This window comes from Lagenorhynchus albirostris, chromosome 20 (assembly GCF_949774975.1).
Source record: "Lagenorhynchus albirostris chromosome 20, mLagAlb1.1, whole genome shotgun sequence".
Lineage (NCBI taxonomy): Eukaryota > Metazoa > Chordata > Mammalia > Artiodactyla > Delphinidae > Lagenorhynchus > Lagenorhynchus albirostris.
Window position 1 is genome coordinate 9,280,946 of NC_083114.1, and position 23,792 is coordinate 9,304,737.

The window sequence follows — 23,792 nt, forward strand, 5'->3', positions numbered from 1 at the left end:
GCCGACAGCAGGGCACGTGGGGGCTGAGTGAGCACCCAGAGGGGCCAAACCCAGCCTGGAAGCCCGGCAGTTCTTTTGTCAGGGAGACACCCGAGCTGAGGAACCTGGAGAAAGATCGGCCCTCAACAGGGTGAGGGAAGGTCTGGGAACTTGGTGGGCAAGGGATAAAGCAAAATTAGCTGGGTATCAACACTTCTTGGCTGGTCTAGACCCATGAAAAGAACACCTCAAAGGGGAATTCCCTGGCGGTGCAGTGGTTAGGAATCTGCACTCCCACTGCAGGAGCCCTGGGTTCAATCCCTGGTCGGGAACGCAAGCCGCGAGGCCAAAAAAACCAAAAAGAATATCTCAAGGTATAAGAGAGGAACTGAAGGGCAGATGGCCTCTGTGTTGAGAGAAGGAAGATCCAAGGGGCAGGTTAGGGCCTCAATCCTCAAACAGGACTACCCTTGCTGCATCCTGGGTCCAGGGCCCGTGCACCGGCCCACAGTCACTTGGTCACTCCAAATCCCATTCCTGCCTCCCCTCTCTCCACCTGGCCATTTCTCGTGTGCCTTTCAGCACTGAGGTCTGGCTTCACCTCCAGCCCATGCCATCCTGACACTCCCAGGCTAACTTGAATGGCATCTTCTCTGCTCATGGCCCCTGTGCTCACTCCTACCCATCACCTGTCCTACAGACAATATGTCTGTCTCCCTCTCCAGACGCTGAGCTCTGTGTGAGCAGGGTAGTCCCCACACCCACCACAGAACCTGACACGTGGCTAGCTCTGAATGTTTATAGAATGAATAAATAAATGAGTGAATGAATGAGGAGGGGCAGCAATCTGAGCCCGAGAGAAACTGCCAGATGCTCAGCGGGAATCAAGAAGAAAGAGGGTTTTAAGACCAGTGAGGGGGGCTTCCCTGGTGGCGCAGTGGTTAAGAATCCGCCTGCCAATGCAGGGACACGGCTTCGAGCCCTGGCCTGGGAAGATCCCACATGCCGTGAAGCAACTAAGCCCGTGCACCACAACTACTGAAGCCTGTGCGCCTAGAGCCCGTGCTCCGCAACAAGAGAAGCCACAATGAGAAGCCCGCTCACTGCAACAAAGAGTAGCCCCCGCTCGCCACAACTAAAGAAAGCCCGTGCACAGCAATGAAGACCCAACACAGCCATAAATAAATAAATTTATTAAAAAAAAAAACAAAACACCAGTGAGGGGACCTTCCTGGTGGTTCAGTAGTTAAGACTTCCACTGCAGGGGGCGGCAGATCTGCCGGGAGAAGGTGGGTGAGAAGTTCTGCAAGAAGATCACCAACATTGTAGAGGTGATGAACCGGCACGAGGACACGTCCAAGATGCCCTCGCAGTCGGAGGTGGACAACGTGTGTGACACAGGTTTGCGGGACGTGCAGCCCTACTTCTACAAGATCTCCTTCCAAATCACCGACACCCTGGGCTCCTCCGTCACCAACACCATGCGCAGGCTCATCAAAGACACCCTGGCCCTCTAGGCCTCACTGGGGCCTTGGGCGCTCCTTGATGGCTTGCGGACCTTGGCTTCTGGGAATCGTACTGTTAGGCCCTTGGGGCTCTGAAACCCACTCTGGGTCCTTGATAAGACTTGGAAGGGCCACCCCTGGCTTCCTGTTGTGTGGTTGCCAGTCTCTGGTCATCCTCGTCACCTTCACTGACGGTCAAGTGCGGCCTACACTGTCTCTCCGCACCCCTGGTGGGGGTCCCTTTCCTACACTGTACAGAGGAGCCATCACTAGGATGGGAAATAAAGTTGAGAATGTGGAAAAAAAAAAAAGACTTCCACTGCAGGGGGCATGCATTCAATCCCTGGTTGGGGAACTAAGATCCTGCATGCCATGTGGCATGGAAAAAAAAGACCAGTGAGATGTGGCAGGTGGGTGAAGGGGGTCAAAGGTACAAACTTCCAATTATAAAGTAAAAAGTCCTGAGGATGTAATGTACAGCATGGTGACTATACCTAATTACACTGTATTGTATACTTGAAAGTTGCTAAGAGTAGAGCTTCAAAGTTCTCATCACAGGAAGAAGAAAAAATTGTAACTATGTGTGGTGATGGATGTTAACTAGATATAGTGTGATAAGGATGTTAACTAGATAGAGTGTGATAATCATTTTGCAATCTATACATATATCAAATCACTATGTTGCACATCTGAAACAAATATAATATATGTCAATTATATCTCAAAAACAAAACGAAATCAAAAACAGTGAGATGTGAGTTGAAGTTAGAGATTAAAGAGTCTACTCAGGGCACACATCAGAGCCACCTTGTCCTGACCTGCCAGGAAACAGGTCCAAGACCTGCATGCCCTTCTCTCTCCTGTGTTCACCTCTCCTCGTCTTTACGATGCTCGGTTCAGCTTAAAATAACTGACTCTTCTTGGCACTGGTGCCCCCAATTTGTTCTTTGAAGGAAAAGGGGACTGGGCAACTCAGAGATGAGTGGGACTCACGAACTCCTAGTTTCACAAAGGGGAAACCAGCTTTAGAGATGGAAGTTGGACAAGAAAGAAGTTTCCCCGCCGTGCGATGCAGGGGACATGGGTTGGATCCTTGGTCTGGGACATAAGATCTCACATTCCAGAGGCGCAACTAAGCCCTCGCGCCACAACTACTGAGCTCGCACGCCTCAACTGGAGCCCACGTGCCGCAAACTACAGAGCCCACGCGCTCTGGAACCCGCGTGCCACAGCTAGAGAAGAGAAAACCCGCACGCCACAACTAGAGAGAAGCCCGCTTGCCACAATGAAAGATCCGGCATGCCTCAATGGATATCCCGCGTGCCGCAACTAAGACCCGATGCAGCCTTAATTAATTAATTAATTTAATTTAATTTAAAAAAGAAAGAAAGAGGATTCCCCCTGCTTGAGGCCCATCTCCTGCCTGTTTAGAGAGGAGGGAGTCTCCCCTCCTGCCAACCCTGAAGAGGAAGTTCCTCAAGTCTGCCCGGCAGTTCATCTGCGTAGCCCATCGTAGGGGCTGCTTGGGCTCCCCAGACTGAGCTGTAATGTCAGAGTTTGATCTGACCAAACTACCCCCACTGTCTTCTGCAGCCTGCCAGGGAGGACTAAATCCTCACCAAAGGGGTTAGTCCTCTGAGAAGAGTCAATTCCACCGAGAAGAACACAGTAAAGCGCTTTAGACATCATTCAGGCGCCTCTGGATTCAGGACAGGATTTTTGCCTGGATTCGAGGCCTGCGGGATTTAGGTTCCAACCTCCGCATCCCAGCTGTTCCTCGCCAGAGCCTCTGCAGGCCTCCTGCACCTCCCAACACAGTCATGCCCTTCCCCCTCCCGGGCCACTCACACTGTGTAGCTTTTGAAACCGAGCAGGACCCTGTGGGGCTCCTGGGCATGGAAGCCTTTCTGTCCCCTGTTTCTTGTTTGTAGGGAACAGACTCCAGCCTCCATGACCTTCCCTGGGTTCCAAAGGGCAGATTCAAACAGTTGCTCCTCGGGAAGGGAGAGGATGCAGACAGAGACAAGGGAGAGGCAGCCAAGAAACCACCTGAGGCAACATTAAAGGAACCAGAGAAGTCAATCAGGATTAGGAAAGCAGGGACTTCCCTGGTCCAGTGGTTAAGACTCCTGCAGAGGGTGCAGGTTCAATCCCTGGTCGGGGAACTAAGATCCCGCATGCCAGGCCAAAAAAAAAAAATTAGGAGACCACCTGAGACAAGATGAAAGGAGTGCAAGCCCTGCACACACTCTAATCTTATCAGCAACCCTACACTTGATCCATTGCTATAAAAACTCCTCACCAATTCCTCATGGGTTGGGACACACAATTCTGAGAGGCATGAGCCCGCTGTGTCCCCCTTTGCCTGGCAAAGCAATAAGGCTATTCTTTTCTACTTCACCCAAAACTCTGTCTCCGAGATTCAATTCGGTACATCACTTTGGCCCAGTCACTTAGCCTCTCTGGAACTATCTCCTCATCTGTGACAATAGAGAGTTCAACACTTACTTCATAGGGAGCTCAGCCTGACCTAGGGCTGTAACTCCCATCTGCGCGGGGCTCCAGCCTCAACTTTCTCCTGAGCTGCAGACGCATCCCTCAAACTGCCTGCCTGAGCGCTCTTCTTGGATGTTTCAAACAAGCCCCAAACCAAGCCCCGGACTATGTTCCTCTTGCCAGGGTTTCTCGTGGAAATAAATAGCATCAGCATCTGCCCACGTTCAAGCTAAAACCCTAGATTCTGTGATTCCTTTTCTCTCACCGCCACATCCAGTCCACCACCAAGCCCTGCAGACACTACTTCCAAAATGTACTTCAAACGCGTCCATTTCTCTCCATCCTCACTAATCCGCGGCCCCATCACCTCTGCCTCCCTCCAGTTTATTTTCCCCAGAGCAGCCAAGTAATATTTTTAAAATGTAAGTCAAGTAGGGGAGGCTGTGCATGCATGGGTGCAGAGGGTATACGAGAAATCTCTGTATCATCCACTTAATTTTGCTGTGAATCTAAAACTGCTTTAAAAAATAAAGTTTTGGGAATTCCCTGGTGGTCCAGGGGTTAGGACTCGGTGCTTTCACTGTCGAGGGCGCAGGTTGGACCCCTGGTCAGGGAACTAAGATCCCGCAAGCCATGCAGTGTGGCCAAAAAAAATTTTTTTAATTAAAAAAAATGAAGTTTATTAAAAAATAATAAATTAGACCATATCACTCATTCCCCCTTTTAAAACCCTTGAAAGGGGACTTCCCTGGTGGCGCAGTGGTTAAGAACCCGCCTGCCAGTGCTAGGGGACAGGGGTTCGAGCCCTGGTCTGGGAAGATCCCACATGCCACGGAGCAACTAAGTGTGTGTGCCACAACTACCAAGCCTGCGCTCTAGAGCCTGTGAGCCACAGCTACTGAGCCTGTGTGCTGCCACTACTGAAGCCCGCATGCCTAGACCCCGTGCTCTGATACAAGAGAAGCCACTGCAATGAGAAGCCCACGCACCGCAACGAAGACCCAACGCAGCCAAATAAATTATTAATTTATTTTAAATTTTAAATAAAAATAAAACCCTTCAAAGACTTCCCATCACTCTTAGGATAAAATCCAGGTTCCAAAGCGTTGGCTAATCTGGCCCTGCCTATCTCATCCTCCACCTTGTTCACTAAACATTTTCCTCTGATAGGCTCATGTCTTTTCTGCGTCAGGGCCTTTGCATTAATCTTTTTTTTCATGTGCCTGGAACTCTCTTCCCTAATCCCAACACTTGGCTGTCTTCTTCTCATCCTTCAGGTCACAGCATAAACTGTGACACATCTCCCAGCAGCGTCTTCCTGGTGGCCTAATTCTAGATTATCCCCTTACAGCCTCCTATCCTACACACCACACCAATCTGTGCATTTCCTTCATGGCTTTGATTACATCTGTTATTATCATGTATATCTGTTGACTTATTTCATCACCTCCTTTACTAGACTGTAAGTGGTGTGAGGGCAGGGAGTGTCTTATTCACCACTGAATAAGTGTCTTCCCAGCACCTTTTATAGCACCTTGGCGCACAGAAAGTGCTCACTAAATGCTTGTTGAGGAAATAAATGAACAGGCATATTTTATTGTAAACCACCTGAACTATTTTTATTTATGTATTTATTTATTTATTGGCTGCACCGCCCGGCTTATGAGATCTTAGTTCCCTGACCAGGGATCGAACCCAGTCTCTGCAGTGGAAGTCCAGAGTCCTAAGCACTGGAGTGCCAGGGAATTCCCCACCTGAACTATTTTTAGAAGACACACAGAGTTGCTAAGGAGCGCTGTGGTGATCATTCCATCCACCCTGCCTTCCCCACCACATGGTCGGAGGAAAGTACTCAATAAATGTCAGTGAAGTTAATTCAAACAGGGAATCCCTGGAACTTTGAGAACGGATTTAGTATCATGGAAGTTGAGGTTGAAAGAGAGCGTTGTGTAACAGTGCTGTCTGCTAGAACTTTCTGTGACGACAGATCTGTACTGAGAAAAAAAAGCATTTTAGAAAGATCTTTCTGGCTTTCTTCTTTCATTCAGTCAACTCTTTACTGGCCACTTACCAGATGCCAGGTACAGTTTTAGATGCTTAGAATACAGCAGTGAAGAAGCCAGCCAAGAACACAAGCTTATATACATTAAAAACAAGAAACTATCAGGTACTGATAAATACTACAGTGAAAATAAAGGCAGGGTTAGGACAGAATGACTGGGAGGCTATTTTGCTTGTGGGGTGCTTCGTGAAAAGTGGATGGGAGGGGGGCAATTTTGGAGGATGCAGGTGAGAAATGCTGAGACCATGAAACAGGTAAGCACAGCAGAGTGCATATCACCACAGCCAGATATACTGGAGCCCTTTCCCGAGACAGGGGACCCCGGAGAGTTCCAGTTGGCAGCTGGGCATCACAGATCTGGAGCTCGGGAGGGTGGTCTGGGCTAGCGGCATAGACTGGGGAGTCATCTGTGTTTGGGTTGTTTATTGGTTTCCTAGGGCTGCTGTAACAAAGTGTCACAGACTTGGTGCTGAAAACTACAGAAACTTGTTCTTACAGTTCTATAGGATAGAAGTCTGAAATCAAGATGTTGGCAGGGCTGCCCTCTCTTCCAAGTCTTGAAAAGAGGATCCTTCCTTGCCTCTTTCAGCTTCTGGTAGCCCAGGCACTCCTTGGATTGCAGCTATAGCACTGGCGTCTCTGCTCTGTCATCGCATGGCATTGTCCCTATGTGTCTGTCTTTACGTGGTAGTTTCCTCTTATAAGGACACCAGTCATATGGATTAGGGCCCAGCCCAATGACTTCATCTTGATTTCATTTCATCTGCAAGGACCTTATTTCCAAATAAGGTCACATTCACAGGTACCAGGGGTTGGGGTTTCAACGTATATTTTGGGGGACACAATTCTACCTGTAACAGGTCATAGCTGAAGCAGTGGAAGTGGACAAGTTCCCCAAAGGTGACAGAGTCAGAACAGAAGAACTGGGGACTCTAGCAAATAAAAGCTTGAGGAGCCCACGAAGAAGTCTGAGAAGGAGATGGTCTCCAGTTACATCTGTCACATAGACAGAGGTGGAGGAACAAGGGCAAAAAAAGGGTCCATTGAACTAAGTGACAGGGCAGATGTCAGTGTCTTTCCTCATGCCCCTCCCCCCTCCCAAGGGAAGAAGCAGAGCCTGGGTGATGGAAACAGTCTTTTAAGAAATGTAGTTTCAAAAGCTGGTATATATAGGATGGATAAACAACAAGGTCCTACTGTAGAGCACAAAGAACTATATTCACTATCCTGTGATAAACCATAATGGAAAAGAATATGAAAAAGAATGTATACAAGTCACTTTTCTGTACAGCAGTAATTAACACAACATCGTAATTCAACTATACTTCAATAAAAAATAAATTTAAAAAAATTAGTTTCGAAGGAAAAGCCTGACATATGGAAAGTACTAGAGGGAATGTGGGGGTCAAAGGATTGTTGGGGAAGATGGGAAAGTATAGTCCCAGCACAGTGGAAGGAGGTTGGCGACTTAGAAGATGGGCTCTGGGGGACATCCCTGGTGGTCCAGTGGCTAAGTCTCTGAGCTCCCAACGCAGGGGGCCCGGGTTCGATCCCTGGTCAGGGAACTAGATCCCACATGCCGTAGCTAAGAGTTCACATGCCACAACGAAGATCCCGCGTGCCACAACGAAGACCTGGCGCAGCCAAAATAAATAAATAAGTAAATATTAAAAAAGAAAGAAGATGGCCTCTGGAGTTGGGCTGGTCTGCACTGGATTCTCAGCTTGGCTTGTTCAAGAGCTGTGTGATTTTAGGATGGTTGCTTAACTTCACTATTCCTCTGTTTTGTTATCTGGAAAATGGGGATAATTATACTAGTATCCACTTCTCAGGGCTGCTGGAAGGAGTAAATGACTGAAGACATTTAAAGTGTTTAACACAGCATGTGGCACATACTTAGTGCTCAATAAATATTGACTCTTACTGCAATTAGGTTAAAAAAAATACAAGGAGGAGGTTTCAAGAAGGAGGCAGTAAGTAATATCAGATATAGTAGGTAGGACAGGACGTAGAGGGCAGAGAAAAGGTCAAGGATTTGGCGGAGTGCTAGCAGAACCTGGAAAAGGAGAGGGCAGAGCTAACAGTAGCTAAAGAGCAAATGGGGCAAGAGAGGGAGGGGCTGTAGGTATGGAACACTCTCTTGGTAGCAGCTGAGAAATAAGAGAGCAGGTATTAGCAGACAGAAGAAGCAATAGACCTTGATTTGGGCAGCAAGGAGAAAGTTAGAGGCGGAAGTCGCTGGTAGTGTTTGGTACTAAGGGTAAAGCGAGGCAACAGCATCTTGTAAATCTTTCACATATCTCAGTTTGATACCATAAATCTTCACCTTTGCTGTGCTGAGCCTGGGCATCCAGGGGAAACTGTTCTACAAAGGAGGAATGGGCACTAAGGAATGATTGTGGGTAAGTGGCGACATACCTCAGCATGGGAGGGGGAAAAAGAGGAGCCTGGATGAGGACTTACGTTTCAGAAGCCTGAGAAGCAATTGGCTAGAGGATGTCTGGCTCAGAGTCTGCTAGAAGGTGGGAAAGACTCAGGGCTGGAGACACACAGGTTTAAGAGCCATCAGTAGCAGATGGTCACCAAAACCAGGGGAATGGATAAAATTACCTATAGAAGGGGGGTGACAGGAGAAGACAGTCCAGGAAAGATTGAGGCTGGTGGAGAACAAGCCACAGAAGGAGAGGTATCAGGGCATGGGGGAAGGTGAAGCTGTGGAAGCTTTGGCAGGACCACTTCTGCAGATGGAGTTGAAAGAGAACCCAAAACCAGGCTCCAAATGTCTCAGTTAAGAAGAGGGTGTGGACCATTGGTGAAGCCATCTCAGTGGAGTGGTGGGGACAGAAACCAGGTTTGGGTTGGTGGGGTGTGAAAGAAAGATGAGGAAGTAGAGACAGTAGAGCCTTTCTTCAGGAAGTTTTGTGTTAATTTGATGGAGAGGTGTAGAGCAAGAGTTAGGAGGTAGGGGTTTTGTTTTATTTATTTATTTATTTTTAACAGTGAACAAGATAGGCCAGATTGCAGGTGGGCAGGAAATGACAGAAAGAGAGGGACAGTAAGAGGAGGAAGGCTTTTCACAAGAATGCCTGGAGCCCTTGTTATCTATAGTACTTAAAAATATTTAAATAGGGACTTCCCTGGCAGTCCAGTGGTTAAGAATTTGGGCTTCCACTGCAGGGGGCACGGGTTCGATCCCTGGTGGGAGAACTAAGATCCCGTATGCCTTGAGGGGTGTGTGTGAGTGTGTGTGTGTGTGTGTGTGTGTGTGTGTGTGTGTGAAATTAAATAACCAGAAAATTACATGCACAAACCCTTCAACTGAACAGGGATATTAATTGCAAATCTCTGTGGCATCTGCTACTTCTTATCCATGGAGATAGAGAGTATGTAACTGTTGTATGTCTAAGTATTGTTTCATGTCTCGGTGCTGTCGGCCAAATGTACTTTTCCTGCAGCACCCTTGATCTCCTGACATATTTTTAATTTTACTACAAATAGGGCTCACCCTTTCTGTTAGCTTCCTCTCTCTCACCTTCTAACCTTACAGTTAACCAGTCCACACCTGAGCTCCCTCTGTACCTTCCACGCGATTCTTTGGTTGCCGGGGTCACACTGTGAGTTACCTTGCTTGCCTCCCCCCAGCCTTGGTCTCATGCTTCTCGAATTCCTTGAGCTCAGGGCTGGATACAGGTAAGTTGGTCCTTAATAGTCTAAAAGAGGGTGGTCATTTCTTTATCCTTCACGGCCTCGCCTTGATTTAGTTGTTTTCGCATCTTTTCTCTTTTTCTGGTGCCCGATGCCCCGGGAAACAGAATCTTCAACTGCGAAAGGGTGGGAGCGGTGGGGCTAGCGGGGTAGCGGTGGAAGGACAGAGAGGAAGCCGGGGCGGGCGGCCTCCCGAAGCGGCCGGCAGAGGGCGCGCCGGCACCGGGATTGGCAGCGGCCGCCGTCTGGAAAGCGGACGCTGGCCTGGCGGGGGACTTCGGGGCTGCGGAAGCGCACGTGGGGCCGGGCAGAGCCTGGGGGCACGTGTGCTGCCCGGGGGCGTGCTGTCCCTGCTAAAAATACGCGTCCTGCCCGGGTCGGGGACCGCATCTTTCTGGGAGAGAGATAGCGTCTCCCGGGCCGGACACCTGGACTCCCGAGAAACCCGGGGCAAGCCTCGCACAGGGCCTCAGTTTTTTCATCTGTGGAATGGGGACCATTCATTTGCTCAAGCAATATTGCGTGCCAGTGTTATGCCAGGCACTGTTCCAGGAGTCAGGCATAACTACACGGTTTTTGCTGTGGAGTTCACGGCTTAAGAGTTTCGGAGTGGGCAGGAATAGTATAAATAGGCAATTTCATATTTCAAAAAATGCCATGAGAAAAGTAAAGAAGTGATAGTGAGGAGTGAAATGTAAGCTGATACTTGAAGCCAAGTCACCCTGAGAGACATGGAGGCAGACGAAACTGCCTTGAGTCCGAAGAGCCTGGCCAGTTGGATAAAAGGAAGAAGGCGGAGGGAGCAGCCAGGGAGAGGGCGAGGAGCTGGAGACGGAGGCCCCACCTAGCCGGAGACCAAAGCGCCCAGCACTGTGGACCCTGAAACTGATCTCGGGTGGAAAACATCAGAACAGCGGTGGTTTGTGCGGAGGTTGGACCTGCCCGGAAGGGGCTCGAGGGAACCTCCCAGAGCGAGGGAAAAACACCTTGATTAAGGTGTTGATTACATGGATGAACACGTTTATCAAAACTCAGCGAAGAGTTGTGCATTTTGCTGTATGTAAATTATACCTCAAAAACAAACTAAAGTGTGAGAGTCCTCGGCTTGTGAGAGCAACCGTGAGCTGGGAAAGTCTGGCTGGCCGCGCGGGCTGATCCCGCAGGCCAGGGTGTGTGGGTCATCCTCTAGGGAGAGGGTCAGGCGGGCTGGGAGAAAGCAACCACACCTGGCGCTGTGCGGGCAAGCGTGGCCTCGAGAGTGGAAGCGAGCGGTGCCGCTCACAGCCGGGACCGAGGCTGCGGGCTCAGGCCCCCCGCCCGGGTCGTCAGAGGCAACCTTGGAGCTGCGCCCCCCGCCCCGCCCCGCCCCGCCCTTCGTGCAGAGGCCAGGTGGCGGTTGGGGCGCGACCAGCCCGTTTGATTTCCCGCGGCCGGTGGAAAGGGGCGGGGGGAAGGGAAAGAGGCCGTCGGCCAATGGGTTGGGCTGTGGTGGGTCACGTGACGGCAACGGGGCGGGGCCCAGGTGTACTTACAAGGCTGCGGGCGGGGGCCTCGGCCTCCTCGCCAAGTTCAGGAGGCGGGGCCGGCGTGCTGGCCTGGGGGGGTAGCTTCGCTAGGATTGGCCTGTGGCCGGGAGGCGGGGCCTGCGCGCGCCGTGGCTGCGGGCTCCGATTGGCCTCGGCTCAGGGCCCGCTGCCGGCGTGCAGGCGAGGCTCGGGGCGCGAGGACCAAGCCTGGCAGTGGGTTCGCGAGCCAGGGGGAGGGGCCGGGCCGGTGGCGGCGGAGGAGGAGGAGGTGGCGGCGGGGGCCGGTACTGGGCCCGGCGGGATGAGCGAGGCGGAGGCGGCAGTGGTGGCGACAGCGGCCCCCGCGGCCACGGTGCCCGCGACGGCGGCAGGGGTGGTAGCGGTGGTGGTTCCGGTGCCCGCAGGGGAGTCGCAGAAAGCAGGCAGCGGGGCGGGCGGAGTCGGAGCCGCAGCCTCCTCGGGCCCCGCTGCTGGGACCCCCTCGGCGCCGGGCCCCCGCACCCCTGGCAACCCAGCGACGGCGACCTCGGGGACCCCCGCGCCCCCGGCCCGGAGTCAGGCGGACAAGCCGGTGCTGGGTGAGGGGCGGGGCGCGCGCCAGGGCTGCTCTAAGGGGGTCGGCGGGCTGGGGGAGGGGCATCGTGGACCCCGGTGGGGTCCGGAAAGCCGAAGGCCGGTTTGGCTCGAGACTCAAAGGACTAGCTAGGCTGAGGCCAGCGGACCGAAGTGGGTTCCCCTGGTGGGAAATCCTGCAGTTCTTGGGCGGGAGGGCGTGGTTAGTCTGGTAGGGTCTGGCCACGCCCCCGGGGCGGGAGACTTTTGGCCTTGATGACTCGAGTTAGTGTTAGGTAAATCTCTGGGACCAGGAAGCAAGTGCACTAGTGACCCTTACACTGGGAGGGCTAGAGAGACCCTCAGTTATGACCTGAGGGCGGAAGTTCGTGGACCAGGTGAGTACCCGGTTCTAGGTGAAGGGCCTTGATTTGTAGGATGTGAGGAACGTGCCTTAGAATCGGAAGTTTTGAAAGTCTGAGCCCTCCTGTATGGGCGCTTCCATTTACGTAGTGGAACTGGGGTAAGAATGCCTTGAAGCTACTGGGTGAAACCTGGTTGGCGTGAAGTTAAGCTTAATAGGTAATAGGGAGGTAGACTAGATTTTGGAGTGTCTCAAAACTGAGTCGAACTCCATCTCTTTCCCCATCTTACTGTCCCCACTGCATCCCTGCCTGGCAGCAATCCAAGTCCTGGGCACTGTCAAATGGTTCAACGTGCGGAATGGTTACGGATTCATCAACAGGTATCTGAGGAACCCAGGGAGGGGGTGGAATGGGTGCCTTCCAAACTGGCCTGTGGGACTGGACACCTTTCCAGCTTCATCCCTACCCCTACCAAGGCACATGGTTGCAATGTCCAGCTGACGCTGATTGAAAGTCTTTAACCACAGCACAGATGTGGGCAAGACGAAGCCGCCTCCACATCTTCAAGGGCAGCAGAGGGTTAATGATCTAAGAAGTTGGCAAACCTGGTTCTGACCCTCCCAAGCCTGTCTGGGTCACCTTCTGGTTTAGTTTGCCGCCGCCTTTGTGGCAGAATGTACCTGCTCTCTGTGCCTCCGGGCTGGAATCCTCACTCATTTCCTGTTTAGGGCAGCACACTTAGCACTCTCATAACTCATCTCCCTAACGGAGCTGTTAGCTCGTTGAATCAATCCCCCACCTGATGGGACTGCGTCCGGTGGGGGTTGGGGAAGGGAGGCGCCAGCACAGCCCGAGGCTGCTGCTTTCCTTCAGTCCCGCAGCCCCTCCCACCCACCCACCCACCCCCGCCCCCGCACTGGGCGGGGCGTAGTGGCGGATTCTGAGCGGAGCCAGGTCTCTCCCAGAGGGCCTTCCCCAGCCCAGGCACCCTGCCGAGCCCAGACCTCCTGGGAGGTCCCAGTTCCCTCTTAGCAGGCTGACCTTTGTGCAGATCTAAGTGCTTTAAAGCTAGAACACTTGTTCTAGGGAAGGGTCCCTCTCTAATTCTGGAAATGAGGACTCCTGGGAGGTTCTGAGGGAAGACCTCACCCCTCCCCCATTGGGGTGCTAGGATAAACTGGGGTGATAGGCAAGGTCGTGACAGATCGAATGTTCTCTCTCATCCTTGATTTCTTGGTGTGTTGAGAGGGGGCCTGGGGTTCACCTCCAGGCTGAGAACACAGTTTTGTGGCTGTTTGGAGCAAGTTCTTGACCCATTTTCCCCTCCTCAAACGTGTTCTGCACCTCAACTCCCGTCCCCACTTTCTCCCTCCTTGACTATAGAAGGAAGGAAACCGAGTGGAATTTTCCACCCGTGATGTGGGTTGGGGAAGAGGGGTTGTTGGCTGGGGACAGTTATACCCAGCACCACCAGGTTCTAAGGTGCCCTGGGGTAGAGGGTGGAGTGCTCAGCAGGTGAAATCTGGCCCAGCTCCTTCAAGGTGCCTTTGCCTCCCCCCACAGCCCTTTCCTCGTGAAGCCCAGGTTTTTCATGGAGGTTTTAGGGATATTTGTTTCATACCAGCTTCAGGGGGCCCCCGCTGGCTCTTGTCTCACTCCCTGGGCCCTGTTTCACCCCAAGCTGCCGTGGAAGGTGGAGAGGATGGGGCCACAAGTCTTAGGAATGGCAGCTAGGGAGGCTTCAGTGGAGGTGAGCGCCTTACCAAAGTCACCCCCTAACAACCCATCCTGTCCTGCAGGAATGACACCAAGGAGGATGTCTTTGTTCACCAGGTAAGAGCTAGGTTGACTTTCTGAGGGGAGGAACCCGCCCTCTTTGATGGCTTTTGCCCTTATCCTTAGCAGCACAGATCATGTTTCTCCAGCTTTCATCTCCTACCCGGAAATAGTTCCCCCATCCACCCGCCTCAGGTGCCTGTATTAACTGCATTGGCCCCACTTGTGTTGGGTTGTCTCTGTAAGAAACGTACCTGTTGCCCTCTGGGCATGGCACGCTCACTACCTACTGGGACCTGTGAACACCCTTAGAATGAATTACAGGCGGTGTCCAAGGGAAAGGACACAGGCTTGCGCTACTTGGGTGCAGTGGTTCTCAAAGTGTGGTCCCTGCAACAGCAGCATCACCTGACATCCAAATTCTCAGGCCCACCTCAGTCCTAGCGAATCAATCAGGCTTGGGGGAGGGACCAGCAGCCTGTTTTTACAAGCTCTCCAGGTGTTTGTGATGCACGCACAGTTTGAGAACCACTGCTTTGGTGGAGAGCGCTCTCAGTGGGATTGAGGTAAGAAGCACAGTACGTTTTACCCACTTTGCAACTTAAGACTCTCTCAGCTTTTTGTTTTGCTTTTGAGTTCATGTTTCTTGCCTCCCTTCTTGAAATCCTTGAGGGGTGGGGGAGGAGGGAGTGTGTTCTGGGGACCATGGTGAACTGCACAGTTGTTTGAAAGCCGCTAGTCTGTGGCTTTTCCCCCGCTAAACTTTGACTGCCTTCTCCTTGCTCCACCCTCCAGCCCCAGCCCACAAGTATTCAATAAAATTTTGAAAAGAATGAAATTGGGTGGTGGACCCAGCAGGGGCGCGAGAGACTCCCGGCTGGCTGTCCTCACCTTTCTCCTGGCCTTTCCCTAACCAGACAGCTATTAAAAGAAACAACCCGAGGAAGTTTCTGCGCAGCGTTGGAGATGGGGAGACTGTGGAGTTCGATGTCGTGGAAGGAGAGAAGGTTCGAGGGCTGCGGTGGGATGGAGAGCCCACCAAGCCGTGGGAGGGTGGCCTGGAAGTCCCCTGAGGCTCTGGCCTCCTCAGGCCAGCTCCTCCTCTGGCCCAGCAGCCCAGGCTGTAGGACCAGGACTGTGTCCTCACGCAGACCTTGTCATCCTTAACGTTCTGGCCACTCCAAGGGATGTCCTAAAGAACGTGTCGCTGTCACCAGTCAGCAGTATCTGGGTTTCTTTGTATAGTTCACCAAATACTCCCATGCCTGTTCTCCACGCGGGGCCCGTGCCCACATTCTCCTCTCAGAATCAGCCCTCCCGGAGACAGACACCTACTGCCAGCCCTCTTTCTCCCTCCCCACCCCACCTCCAGGCTAAACCTCAAGAGGGTCCAGTGGCAGCTATTTCAAAAGGACCAGTTGCAGATGTGGTCCCTCCTAGAAGGGTCCAAACACCTGCCACTCTTTCTCTGGGGAGGGTGGAAAGAAGTAGGACCTGGAGGAAAGCTGGAAAGGGGCATTTAGCTGGAAGGATGGGAAGACAATGATTCAGGCAAGACTGGGAAGGTTGCGCACTGGTTTTTGGAGCAGGTTCTCACCCGTTCCTCCCCACCTCCCCCCGCAGGGCGCAGAAGCTGCTAATGTAACTGGGCCCGGCGGGGTGCCAGTGAAGGGCAGCCGCTATGCCCCCAACCGACGTAGGTTCCGCCGATTCATCCCCCGGCCCCGCCCAGCTGCCCCGCCACCCATGGTGGCAGAGGCTCCATCGGGCCGGACAGAACTAGGCAGCGAAGGGGAGCGTGCTGAAGACTCCGGGCAGCGGCCCAGACGACGGCGCCCACCACCCTTCTTCTACCGACGGCGCTTTGTGCGAGGCCCTCGGCCCCCCACCCAGCAGCCACCCATAGAGGTGAGGGGAACTGGGAACGTGGGGACCAGCTGCGAGAGTTGGTGAGGCTGGAGACCAGAGTCCCCAGACGAAGCAGAATGGTGGCCTGGGAAGAGCTGCAGACGCCTGGACAGCTGGTGCCGCCTGGCTCACCCGGGCCTTTGTGTGTTCCCAGGGCACTGATGGGGCAGAACCCAAAGAGAGAGCCCCGTTGGAGGGGGACCAACAGCAGGGAGATGAGCGGGTACCCCCACCCAGATTCCGGCCCAGGTACCGAAGGTAAGACTCCCTGTCCTGGGCTCTGTCTTCCCCTTTGCCAGCCAGTATGGGGACAGGAGGATGGGAAGGGGATGGCCCTGAAGCCAGTGGTCATGAGGGCTGGGTAGCTGAGCAATTACGGCTGAGGTGCCCAGGGGTTAGCAGGCACTGCTGGGGTGGGGTGGGGACGGAGAGGCAGCCTGGTCCACCTCTGCTGGGTGGCCCTGGGAGGGAGGGACGTGGTCCGCACAGGGCTCCTGTCCCTTCAGGGTCCCTACTTTTCTCCCCAGGCCTTTCCACCCCAGGCCACCCCAGCAGCCCACCACAGAAAGTGGGGATGGCGAGACCAAGCCTAGCCAAGGCCCCACTGACGGTTCCCGGCCTGAGCCCCAGCGCTCACGAAACCGCCCCTACTTCCAGCGGAGACGTCAGCAGCCCCCTGGACCCGGGCGGCCCACAGCCCCAGAGGTGAGGACCTTGGACTGTCCGTGTGTGGCAGGGGAGAATGAAGGAAAAGGCTGTGGCCAACTTGCCTGTCTCCCTTCTTCCCCCACTTCTGTCTTCTTTTCCTTTCCCTTCCCTCTCTTTGTCCCCCTCCTCCTGGCCTTGCTCCCACCCACCCTGTTTCACGCAGCCTGACACCCAAGAGACAGTGCTGCTGGGTCCACGCCTGGTGGGCACCCCAACCCACCAGGAAACCCCAGCAGAGGCGGTTGAGCCCACGTCACCCCCTGCAGACTCCCTCTCAGCTCTGCTGGGAGCCCCAGCACCAGCCTGTGGATGTGAACTGGGGGAGGAACGGGAAGAGAAAAGGTGGGAGGAGGTTGAAGTTGGGGGCTCCAAAGGACAAGAGGGTCTCAGTCGGCCACCCTTGTTCTCTCTAGACCTCGGCCCCCATCAACAGTGGGGACCCCCCAACTGGCATACCGGAGTGATTCCAACTCGAAGGACACCCAGAGCCACCATCTGGTGAGTGGCAGGCCCAGGACAGGTACCAAGAGGGTGGGGATGGGGCTGGGTGGTGATAAGCTGCTGGTCGTGATTTTTCGGTCTCTCTTCCTCTCAGGTATCTGCCAGTTTTTCCAACTGACCTGGATCCTACCCAGCACCTCCCTCCCCGCTTTCCCACAATTCATGACATCGAAACACCAGCTTTTCCCCTTTTTCCTGGAGACTCAGGAGGGCCAAAGCAACAGCCTTTGGCTTTTTTTTCTCTCCCTGACCAAGGGTTAAAGGAAGGGATCCATCCTTATAGTTCAGAGTCACCAACTCCCTCCCCTAAATCAGGCTGAGAAGGAACCAGCCAGCTCTTACCTCCTCCTGGTTGTTTTTCTTTCCCCTCCCAGTTTATTTTTTGTTTCCCCACTACCCCCTACCTCTGAAGCCATTTTATGAACCGTCATGTGCCACCTGAGCCTCCAGTAAAAACAAAAACAGGCTTTCCTGTTGTCTTGGTCTCTGCCTCTTTTCTGTTCAGAGCCTCGCTGGTAACTTACTGTAGAGGGGGCGGCGGCAGGGCCTGCGCTCAGATCCTGTGCCCACGTTTCTAGCTGTACAGCTCTGCAGAAGTGCCTTCATCCCTGTGAAGTTGACTTTTCCCATCTGTGAAACGGGGCTAATGCCTCGCTGGCAGAATGAGTGTTTCCTGAAGTGCCGAGAGCAGCGTCTGGCACCTGCAGCGTCACCTTACCGAGCATTTACTACCGTTAAGGAAAGCAGTGACTACAACTCTTGAGGTGGCGGGGGGCGCGGGGGTGAGTGAGTGACAGCATCCAGAGGGTTCTGCGGCCTCGAGCTGAGGCAGGATGGAGAGGAGATGGGGGTTGGGGTGGCTATGGTCCCTGCCTCAGCCCATCCCGGAGTGTCTTCGCATGACAGGACGCTCATCTCATACAGTAACTTTATATACGGATCTATATATATATACATTTAGTACAACAGACCTTCAGTTTCTTCTCCCTGCCCCTTCTTTTCCAAACATATACAAAAATATCTGAAGGCTCCTCCCAGCCCAGTGTTCACAGGCAGCCTTTCAAATCCCTCTTTCCCTTAGTTGGTCAAAAGCCTTTGGGTACAACACCCTCCCGGGATGGGAGAGGAGGAAAGAGCTGGGGCCCCCATCTGGCAGCCTTGGGGAGCAGCTGGGGTGGGGCCCGGAACCCTGAGTCTAGAGAGGCGCCTGCTGTCCCTTCCTCTCCCCACATGTGGACGTGTGTTCCCTCTCACCCCAGAAGCCCGAGCAAGAGGACTGAGCCTGCAGTGAGAGAGGTGAGGTTAGACCTTGGGAGGGGTGCGTCCTTTGCCCTGGAGGGGACAAGACAGACCCCCCCCTTCACCCAGAGTCTGTGGCAAGAATTCAGAGAAAGTGCCAGAGTGGGAGGAGTCCAAGGCGGCAGGAACTGGATATCTCTTCTCCAGTCCTGCTCTTGGCTTCAGTTCACGCCCACCGGAAAGTCAGTCTTAGAGCCTCTCCTCCCTATAATCCCCCTACTCTGGCCGGGGCAGAAGTATCCTGGAGCTGGGGCGGGGTGCGGGTGGGCTACAGAGGAAGGAGGGGATGAGAAGGGAGAATGGCCCACCCCACGGCCACAGCCTAACCACAACACAAATAATCCAAGAGTCACACGAGGGGAATGAGGGGGGTGCTCAGACCACCCTTCCCTCCAGCTTCCCAATTCCACCAGGCTGCAGGGGGTTTCTCCACCCTGGAAGTAATGGGGAAGAGAGGGTTAAAGTGCTGCAGAGGAAAGGAGGGGGTCTCTGGGCGGGTTGAAGAACTGGCTCTCCCGCCCCTGCTTGGCCCCTCAGTCATTCTCATCTGGCCCTAAGTACTCAAGCTCTGTGCTGGGTTTCACCTCCTGCTCTAAAAGAGAGGGTGTCCGGCGGAAGGCGGCTGAGATCTGGTCAAACGTCCGGCCGCGGGTTTCAGGCACTTTTAAGAAGGTGAAGATGAAGAAGCCAAGCAGGAGGACCGCGAATAGAAGGAAGACGTAGGGACCCATAGCATCCTGGGACAAGTGGAGAAAGAGGTGTTGACAGAGGGGAGGGAACGAGTGGCCTCCGGCAAGCCAGGGACGAAAGGCTTCACAGGGATACTGCACAGAGCAGGTGGCTCCTTTGCGGGGCAATGGAAATTACCGGGAGAATTTAGTGAGAAAAGAATTCTCTGAACCCCAACTCTCCTGGTTTCTCCCTCTCTTACCATCCTGAGTCACTGAAGTCAGAGTAGATTCCCGGCCATTTGCAGTATTAATATGAAGTTTGTAATATTACTCCTAGTCTAAGTAAGTTATGCCACTAGTTTGTTCTGAAGAAACCTCTGTTGTTATCCAATCTAGGTCAGTTCCCTTCTTTGATTCTGGTGGAACAGGTGGTCTTCAGGACCCACGTGGACCACCAAAGTGACCCCCAGACCAGCACTCTATGGGCAGGGGAAAGGGGGAAATGCTGACTGGAAAGCAACTGGGCTAGTTGTGAGTGTGAGTTGCCATCCTCTGGCTGACCATGTGGGAGATGGGTACCGGGCAGGGGACCTACCGCAACATACTGGAAACCCATGCCAATGATGAAGTTGCACGTCCAGTTGGAGAAACCAGCCACAGCCATGGCTGCTGGGCGGGGTCCCTGGCTGAAGAGCTCGGCCACGATGAACCAGGGGATGGGGCCAGGGCCAATCTCAAAGAAGGCCACAAAGCCAAAGATGGCCACGATGGAGACATAGCTCATGGCTGGAACCCGCTCCTGGGGGCCAGGCAGGGAGGGTGGAGAATTCAGGTCAGGTCTTTCTGGATCTTCCTTTACCCTCAACCCAGCAAACTGGCATCTACCCCTACCAGCTGCTCACGGGGGGCTGGCCACCCTTGGTTAGAATAGGTCCTCGAGCATTTGACATTCAGCTGGCCACCCTTTGCCAATTCAGGGCAGAGGGAACATGTGGTCTCCCAGCTCTTATGACTGTGGATTCCCACTTGGTTCTAGAGCTGGGTCCTTAGGAATTATTGGTCCTGAGGCTTGACAGGGCTCTCCTCCCTGGCTGCCAGGATTGTGCTACAGCTTCCACCCAGAGGAGGAAGTGCAGCCTGGGTCCCTCGGCAGCACGGTCCTGGCATACGGCCTGGCCTCAGGATCAAAGGCATGTATGTTGAGGCATGGCCCTGGCTGCCCACAGAGCCCCTTGGGGCAGTTCCCCTGGGTTGGGCCACGGGTCCCCTTCCCTCTCCCTAGGCCTCACCAGCAGAAGCAGAGCCACGGTCATCAAGATGGCACAGCCACACATGCCTGCCAGGCCTAGGAGTTGGAGGGTCCGGCGCCCAGCCCGTTCCACCAAGAACACCTGAGGGGAGAGTCAGGGCTTGCAAGGGGCCTTTAAGGCTTGGGAAGTGGGAGGGGTTAGGTGGGTGGGGCCAACCAAGAGCTGGATCTCCAGGAAGCCCAGGGTTGTGAAACCAATGGTGGGGGCCCTTCCAGAGGTAAGTAGTTACCGAGACCAAGGTGAAGACCGTGTTGACCACACCGGCTCCGATGGTGGCGTAGGCTGGTTGCCCTACCCCCGCCGTCTCGAAGATGCTGGTTGAATAATAGAAAACCTAGAGGTGGGCGAGAAGAAAAGGGGATGGCAGGGATGTGTCCCTCCCTCCCTTGCAGCCACTACAAGCTGGACTGACCCTGAATTTTAATGGAGGGGGCTTGCTCCCTTCTTCCCTCCTCTCAGGCTCTTCCCTGACCCTTGCCCTTCCTGGAGGCTGCTGCATACGTACTGCGTTGATGCCCGACAGCTGCTGGCTCAGCTGCAGCACAATTGCAATGACGAGGGGTTGCCGGTGGATGTGGCTGCCCAGGAGCTGGAGCAGGGACAGTGGCCGCTCATGCTCCAGCTTCCGCTTCTCCTCCTTCAGCTCAGCCAGCTCTTCAGACACGTTGGCCCAGCCTGTCAGGCGCTTCAAACCTGGAGGTGAGTAGGGTCAGGTCTGAGAGGGCAGGGAGGGGGCCTGGGAGGAGGACAGGCACCAGCAAGACGGCGTGGGATCTCACTCTTTCTGGCGGGCCCCTCCAGGTTCCGGATGATGTACAGGTAGCGGGGGCTTTCTGGGCAGAAGGGCAGCAGGACCAGCTGCAGGAGGGCAGGCAGCATAGTGATGCCCAGGAGAAGTGGCCATAGGGTAGCAGTGCCCAGTATGGACTCCAAGCCCAGCACCTGTGGCAGAAGGGTGGGAGCCGTTCAGCCTGTCCCCAGAGCCCCACCCCAACCCCCTTCCCAGCCTCCCGTGAGGCCAGGTCCAGTCACCTGGGCAATCAGGATGCCAGTGACGATGGCCAGTTGGTTGAGTGTCCCCAAGGCGCCCCGCAGGTGAGTGGGGGCGATCTCCCCCACGTACATGGGCACCAACCCCGACGTCAGCCCTGGGCAGAGGGAAGGAGAGAGCTTCTGAGGGCAGCTGCCCACTCTGACCCCCAAGCCCAGGGAGAGTGAAGGAGAGCAAGGCACTGGGCGGGACCACAGTGCCCGCGGGTACCTGAGTAGGCGCCAATGAGGAACCGTCCAAGAATGAGCAACTCGTAGGAGGCAGCCGCCTTGGCCAGGCCCATGAGGGCGCCCCCTAGCACTGCCAGGGCATTGTTGAACAGCATTGCCCTCTTCCTGGCAGGCAAAGAGTGGGGCTGTGAGAGTTAGGGCATTGGTACTCTGGCTCCCTTCCTGTTTTCCCTTGCCCTCCAGCCTCATACCTTCCCAACCACTGAGAGATGACTCCAATCAGGAAGGAGGAGATCATGCCGCCCACAGAGAAGATGGCCACGGAGAGAGCCCAGAGCATGGTGAGGGTGCCTGGTGGGATGGAGCCAGGTCCCTCAGGCCCCTGCCTCCCCAGCCATGTCTCATTGTAGCTCTGTTCAATCACCTAGGGGACAGCACAGGAGTTATTCCCTGCAGACTCCTCCCTCTCTGCTCACTCCTGACACCCCCTGCCTTGTCTGGGCCCCCCACTCTGCCGGCTGTAGCCCCTCACCTTCTGGGGGGCATTGATGACCCCGATGTTGTAGCCAAACTGCAGGGAGCCGAGCACAGCGGAGAACACGGCGAGGACCAGGGTCCCAGTGACTCGTTGCTGGGGGTGCTCCCCATCCTGGGCAGGCGGAAGCAGAGAGGAGGCATATCACATGGAATCATGGCATCTTTCCTTCCTCAAGGGGCCCAGGCCCAGCAGGAGCCTTGAGATGCTGGGTTCCATCCAACATGTTGGGCGAGGGAAAGTGGGCCATATTAGGAGTCGCTTGAAGATCTCAACGTAAACAAGAGCAGGAAGAACCCGAGAGTACCAGGGCATGGGGGAGAAACTGATGTTTGAGTCCAGTAGGCAGAGAAATGTTTGAGGACCTGGGTCTCACAATTCCTCTGTGACCTTGGGACAGGCTTGGGCTTAAAAGACCTGAGTTCAGATTTGTGTGACCTTGGGTAAGTCACTGCCCCACTCTGAACTGGGGAGATAGGGGTGATGTTGCCTAATTTGCCTACCTGTCAGTGAAAGTGTGAAAATCAAAATCAAACGTTAACAGTGTCCCCAACAGTGCTGGTTTTATAAAGTGACAAGTGCATTATCGTCATCAGCCTCTGTCCTCTCCCCTCCCATCTGGGGGTTCTCTCCGCGGGCTCCTGGAAGCCCCCAACTGGCTCAAGAAAGCCATTTCCCAAAAGGACATCGCGGTCATTCCTCCTGGCCTATGGCCTCCTGGCCTATGGCCTTCTCTGTCTCCGCCCCGGCCTCCCTTCCCCCTCTAAGCTGCGACGAAGGGCAGGGGGCCATGCTGGCTTTTGCCTGGGAGAGCCTTGCCCAGGGGATGGGGGCGGGAAGGTGGTATGAGGTGCGGTAGCGGTGGTGGCTGATCGCTGGCGGCACAGACTGTCTCCAAACGGAAACCTGAGCTGGGGGAGGAAGGGCTGACACTCCCCTCTACCCCTCCACCAACCGTGGGGCGAGGGAAAGTTCAGCGTCCTGGAGGACTGACAAGAGTGGGGGTGGGGGTGGGCCTACGGAGAACCTCCGGTCCTCGAAAAGTTGCGGGCGAGCCGAGACAGACGGACAGCTGCTGAAGGGCAAGACCCGCCTGGACCTGCTTTCTTGAGGGCAGAGTGTCCACGATCCCGGCGCAACTCGCCGCCAACTAGAGAAGGGGGCGAACCCTGGACTCGCAGAATCCAGCCGCTGTCCTAGCCCCCGAATAATCCCCCAGACGCACTCTGCCTCTTGGAGGGACTGGAATCCGACCGTCACGGGTTGTCCAGCCCGGGTATAAATAGCCAGTCCCCCACCCCCACCCCCTGCGTCTGCGCAAGGACCGCCCCCTAGCTGACCCCAACCGCGACCCCAGCCCGAGAAAAGCGGGACCTGTGTCCGCGTCCCGCCCCCGCATGCCAAACCCTACTTCGGAGCCGATCTGTTGGAAGCCCGACGGCATCTTGTCTTAGGAACTGGAGATGCACGAGCTGCCGTAGATGAGAGGGAGGCGACTGGGGGTCTGCGGCCCTAGCCTTGGCGGGCAGAGGGAGCGGGGGCGATGGGGGTCGCGGAGCTTTGTGCGGAGGGCGAGCCTGGCGGGACCCACAGCCACAAGCCGAGGAGCCAGAGAGCAGCTCCCGGGGATCTGGCTGAGCCTGGCCGGCGGGGGAAAGACCCGAAGAGCAGCC

General features: G+C 54.7%; 2 protein-coding genes across 4 annotated transcripts; one reads left to right on the top strand and one right to left on the bottom strand.

The window, feature by feature from the left end:
* Positions 1 to 11,527: 11,527 nt before the first annotated feature.
* On the top strand, positions 11,528 to 17,544 carry YBX2 (Y-box binding protein 2). 2 transcript variants are annotated; one of them, XM_060135823.1, is made up of 9 exons: positions 11,528 to 11,851; positions 12,507 to 12,570; positions 13,990 to 14,023; positions 14,884 to 14,973; positions 15,590 to 15,874; positions 16,029 to 16,132; positions 16,381 to 16,579; positions 16,996 to 17,080; positions 17,178 to 17,544. In XM_060135823.1, exons 1-8 carry the CDS (start codon positions 11,575 to 11,577, stop codon positions 17,044 to 17,046), a joined length of 1,104 nt encoding a protein of 367 aa, XP_059991806.1. In that variant the 5' UTR covers positions 11,528 to 11,574; the 3' UTR covers positions 17,047 to 17,080; positions 17,178 to 17,544. The 2 variants fall into 2 exon arrangements, with proteins under 2 accessions (XP_059991806.1, XP_059991807.1); XM_060135824.1 differs by having other exon boundaries at positions 16,402 to 16,579.
* A 455-nt stretch (positions 17,545 to 17,999) lies between these two features.
* SLC2A4 (solute carrier family 2 member 4) lies at positions 18,000 to 23,785 on the bottom strand. 2 transcript variants are annotated; one of them, XM_060135822.1, is made up of 11 exons: positions 23,531 to 23,785; positions 22,117 to 22,233; positions 21,836 to 22,008; positions 21,625 to 21,749; positions 21,396 to 21,511; positions 21,143 to 21,305; positions 20,869 to 21,056; positions 20,593 to 20,697; positions 20,343 to 20,444; positions 19,649 to 19,852; positions 18,000 to 18,816 (listed from the first exon to the last, which is right to left on the bottom strand). In XM_060135822.1, the coding sequence occupies exons 1-11, from the start codon at positions 23,561 to 23,563 to the stop codon at positions 18,544 to 18,546; spliced, it is 1,599 nt and encodes a 532-aa protein (XP_059991805.1). In that variant the 5' UTR covers positions 23,564 to 23,785; the 3' UTR covers positions 18,000 to 18,543. The 2 variants fall into 2 exon arrangements, with proteins under 2 accessions (XP_059991805.1, XP_059991804.1); XM_060135821.1 differs by having other exon boundaries at positions 18,702 to 19,119.
* Between the last annotated feature and the right edge of the window lie 7 nt (positions 23,786 to 23,792).

Bases quoted from the DNA above. Each gene is read 5' to 3' on its own strand.
- YBX2 (XM_060135823.1), top strand. From the start codon at position 11,575: ATGAGCGAGGCGGAGGCGGCAGTGGTGGCGACAGCGGCCCCCGCGGCC. The intron at 11,852-12,506 runs GTGAGGGGCGGG...CCTGCCTGGCAG, and splicing joins GGCGGACAAGCCGGTGCTGG to CAATCCAAGTCCTGGGCACT. The intron at 15,875-16,028 runs GTGAGGGGAACT...GTGTGTTCCCAG, and splicing joins CCCAGCAGCCACCCATAGAG to GGCACTGATGGGGCAGAACC.
- SLC2A4 (XM_060135822.1), bottom strand. From the start codon at position 23,563: ATGCCGTCGGGCTTCCAACAGATCGGCTCCGAA. The intron at 22,234-23,530 runs GTAGGGTTTGGC...CCGCCTGCCCAG, and splicing joins TCCAACAGATCGGCTCCGAA to GATGGGGAGCACCCCCAGCA. The intron at 20,445-20,592 runs GTAACTACTTAC...CTCTCCCCTCAG, and splicing joins CGGTCTTCACCTTGGTCTCG to GTGTTCTTGGTGGAACGGGC.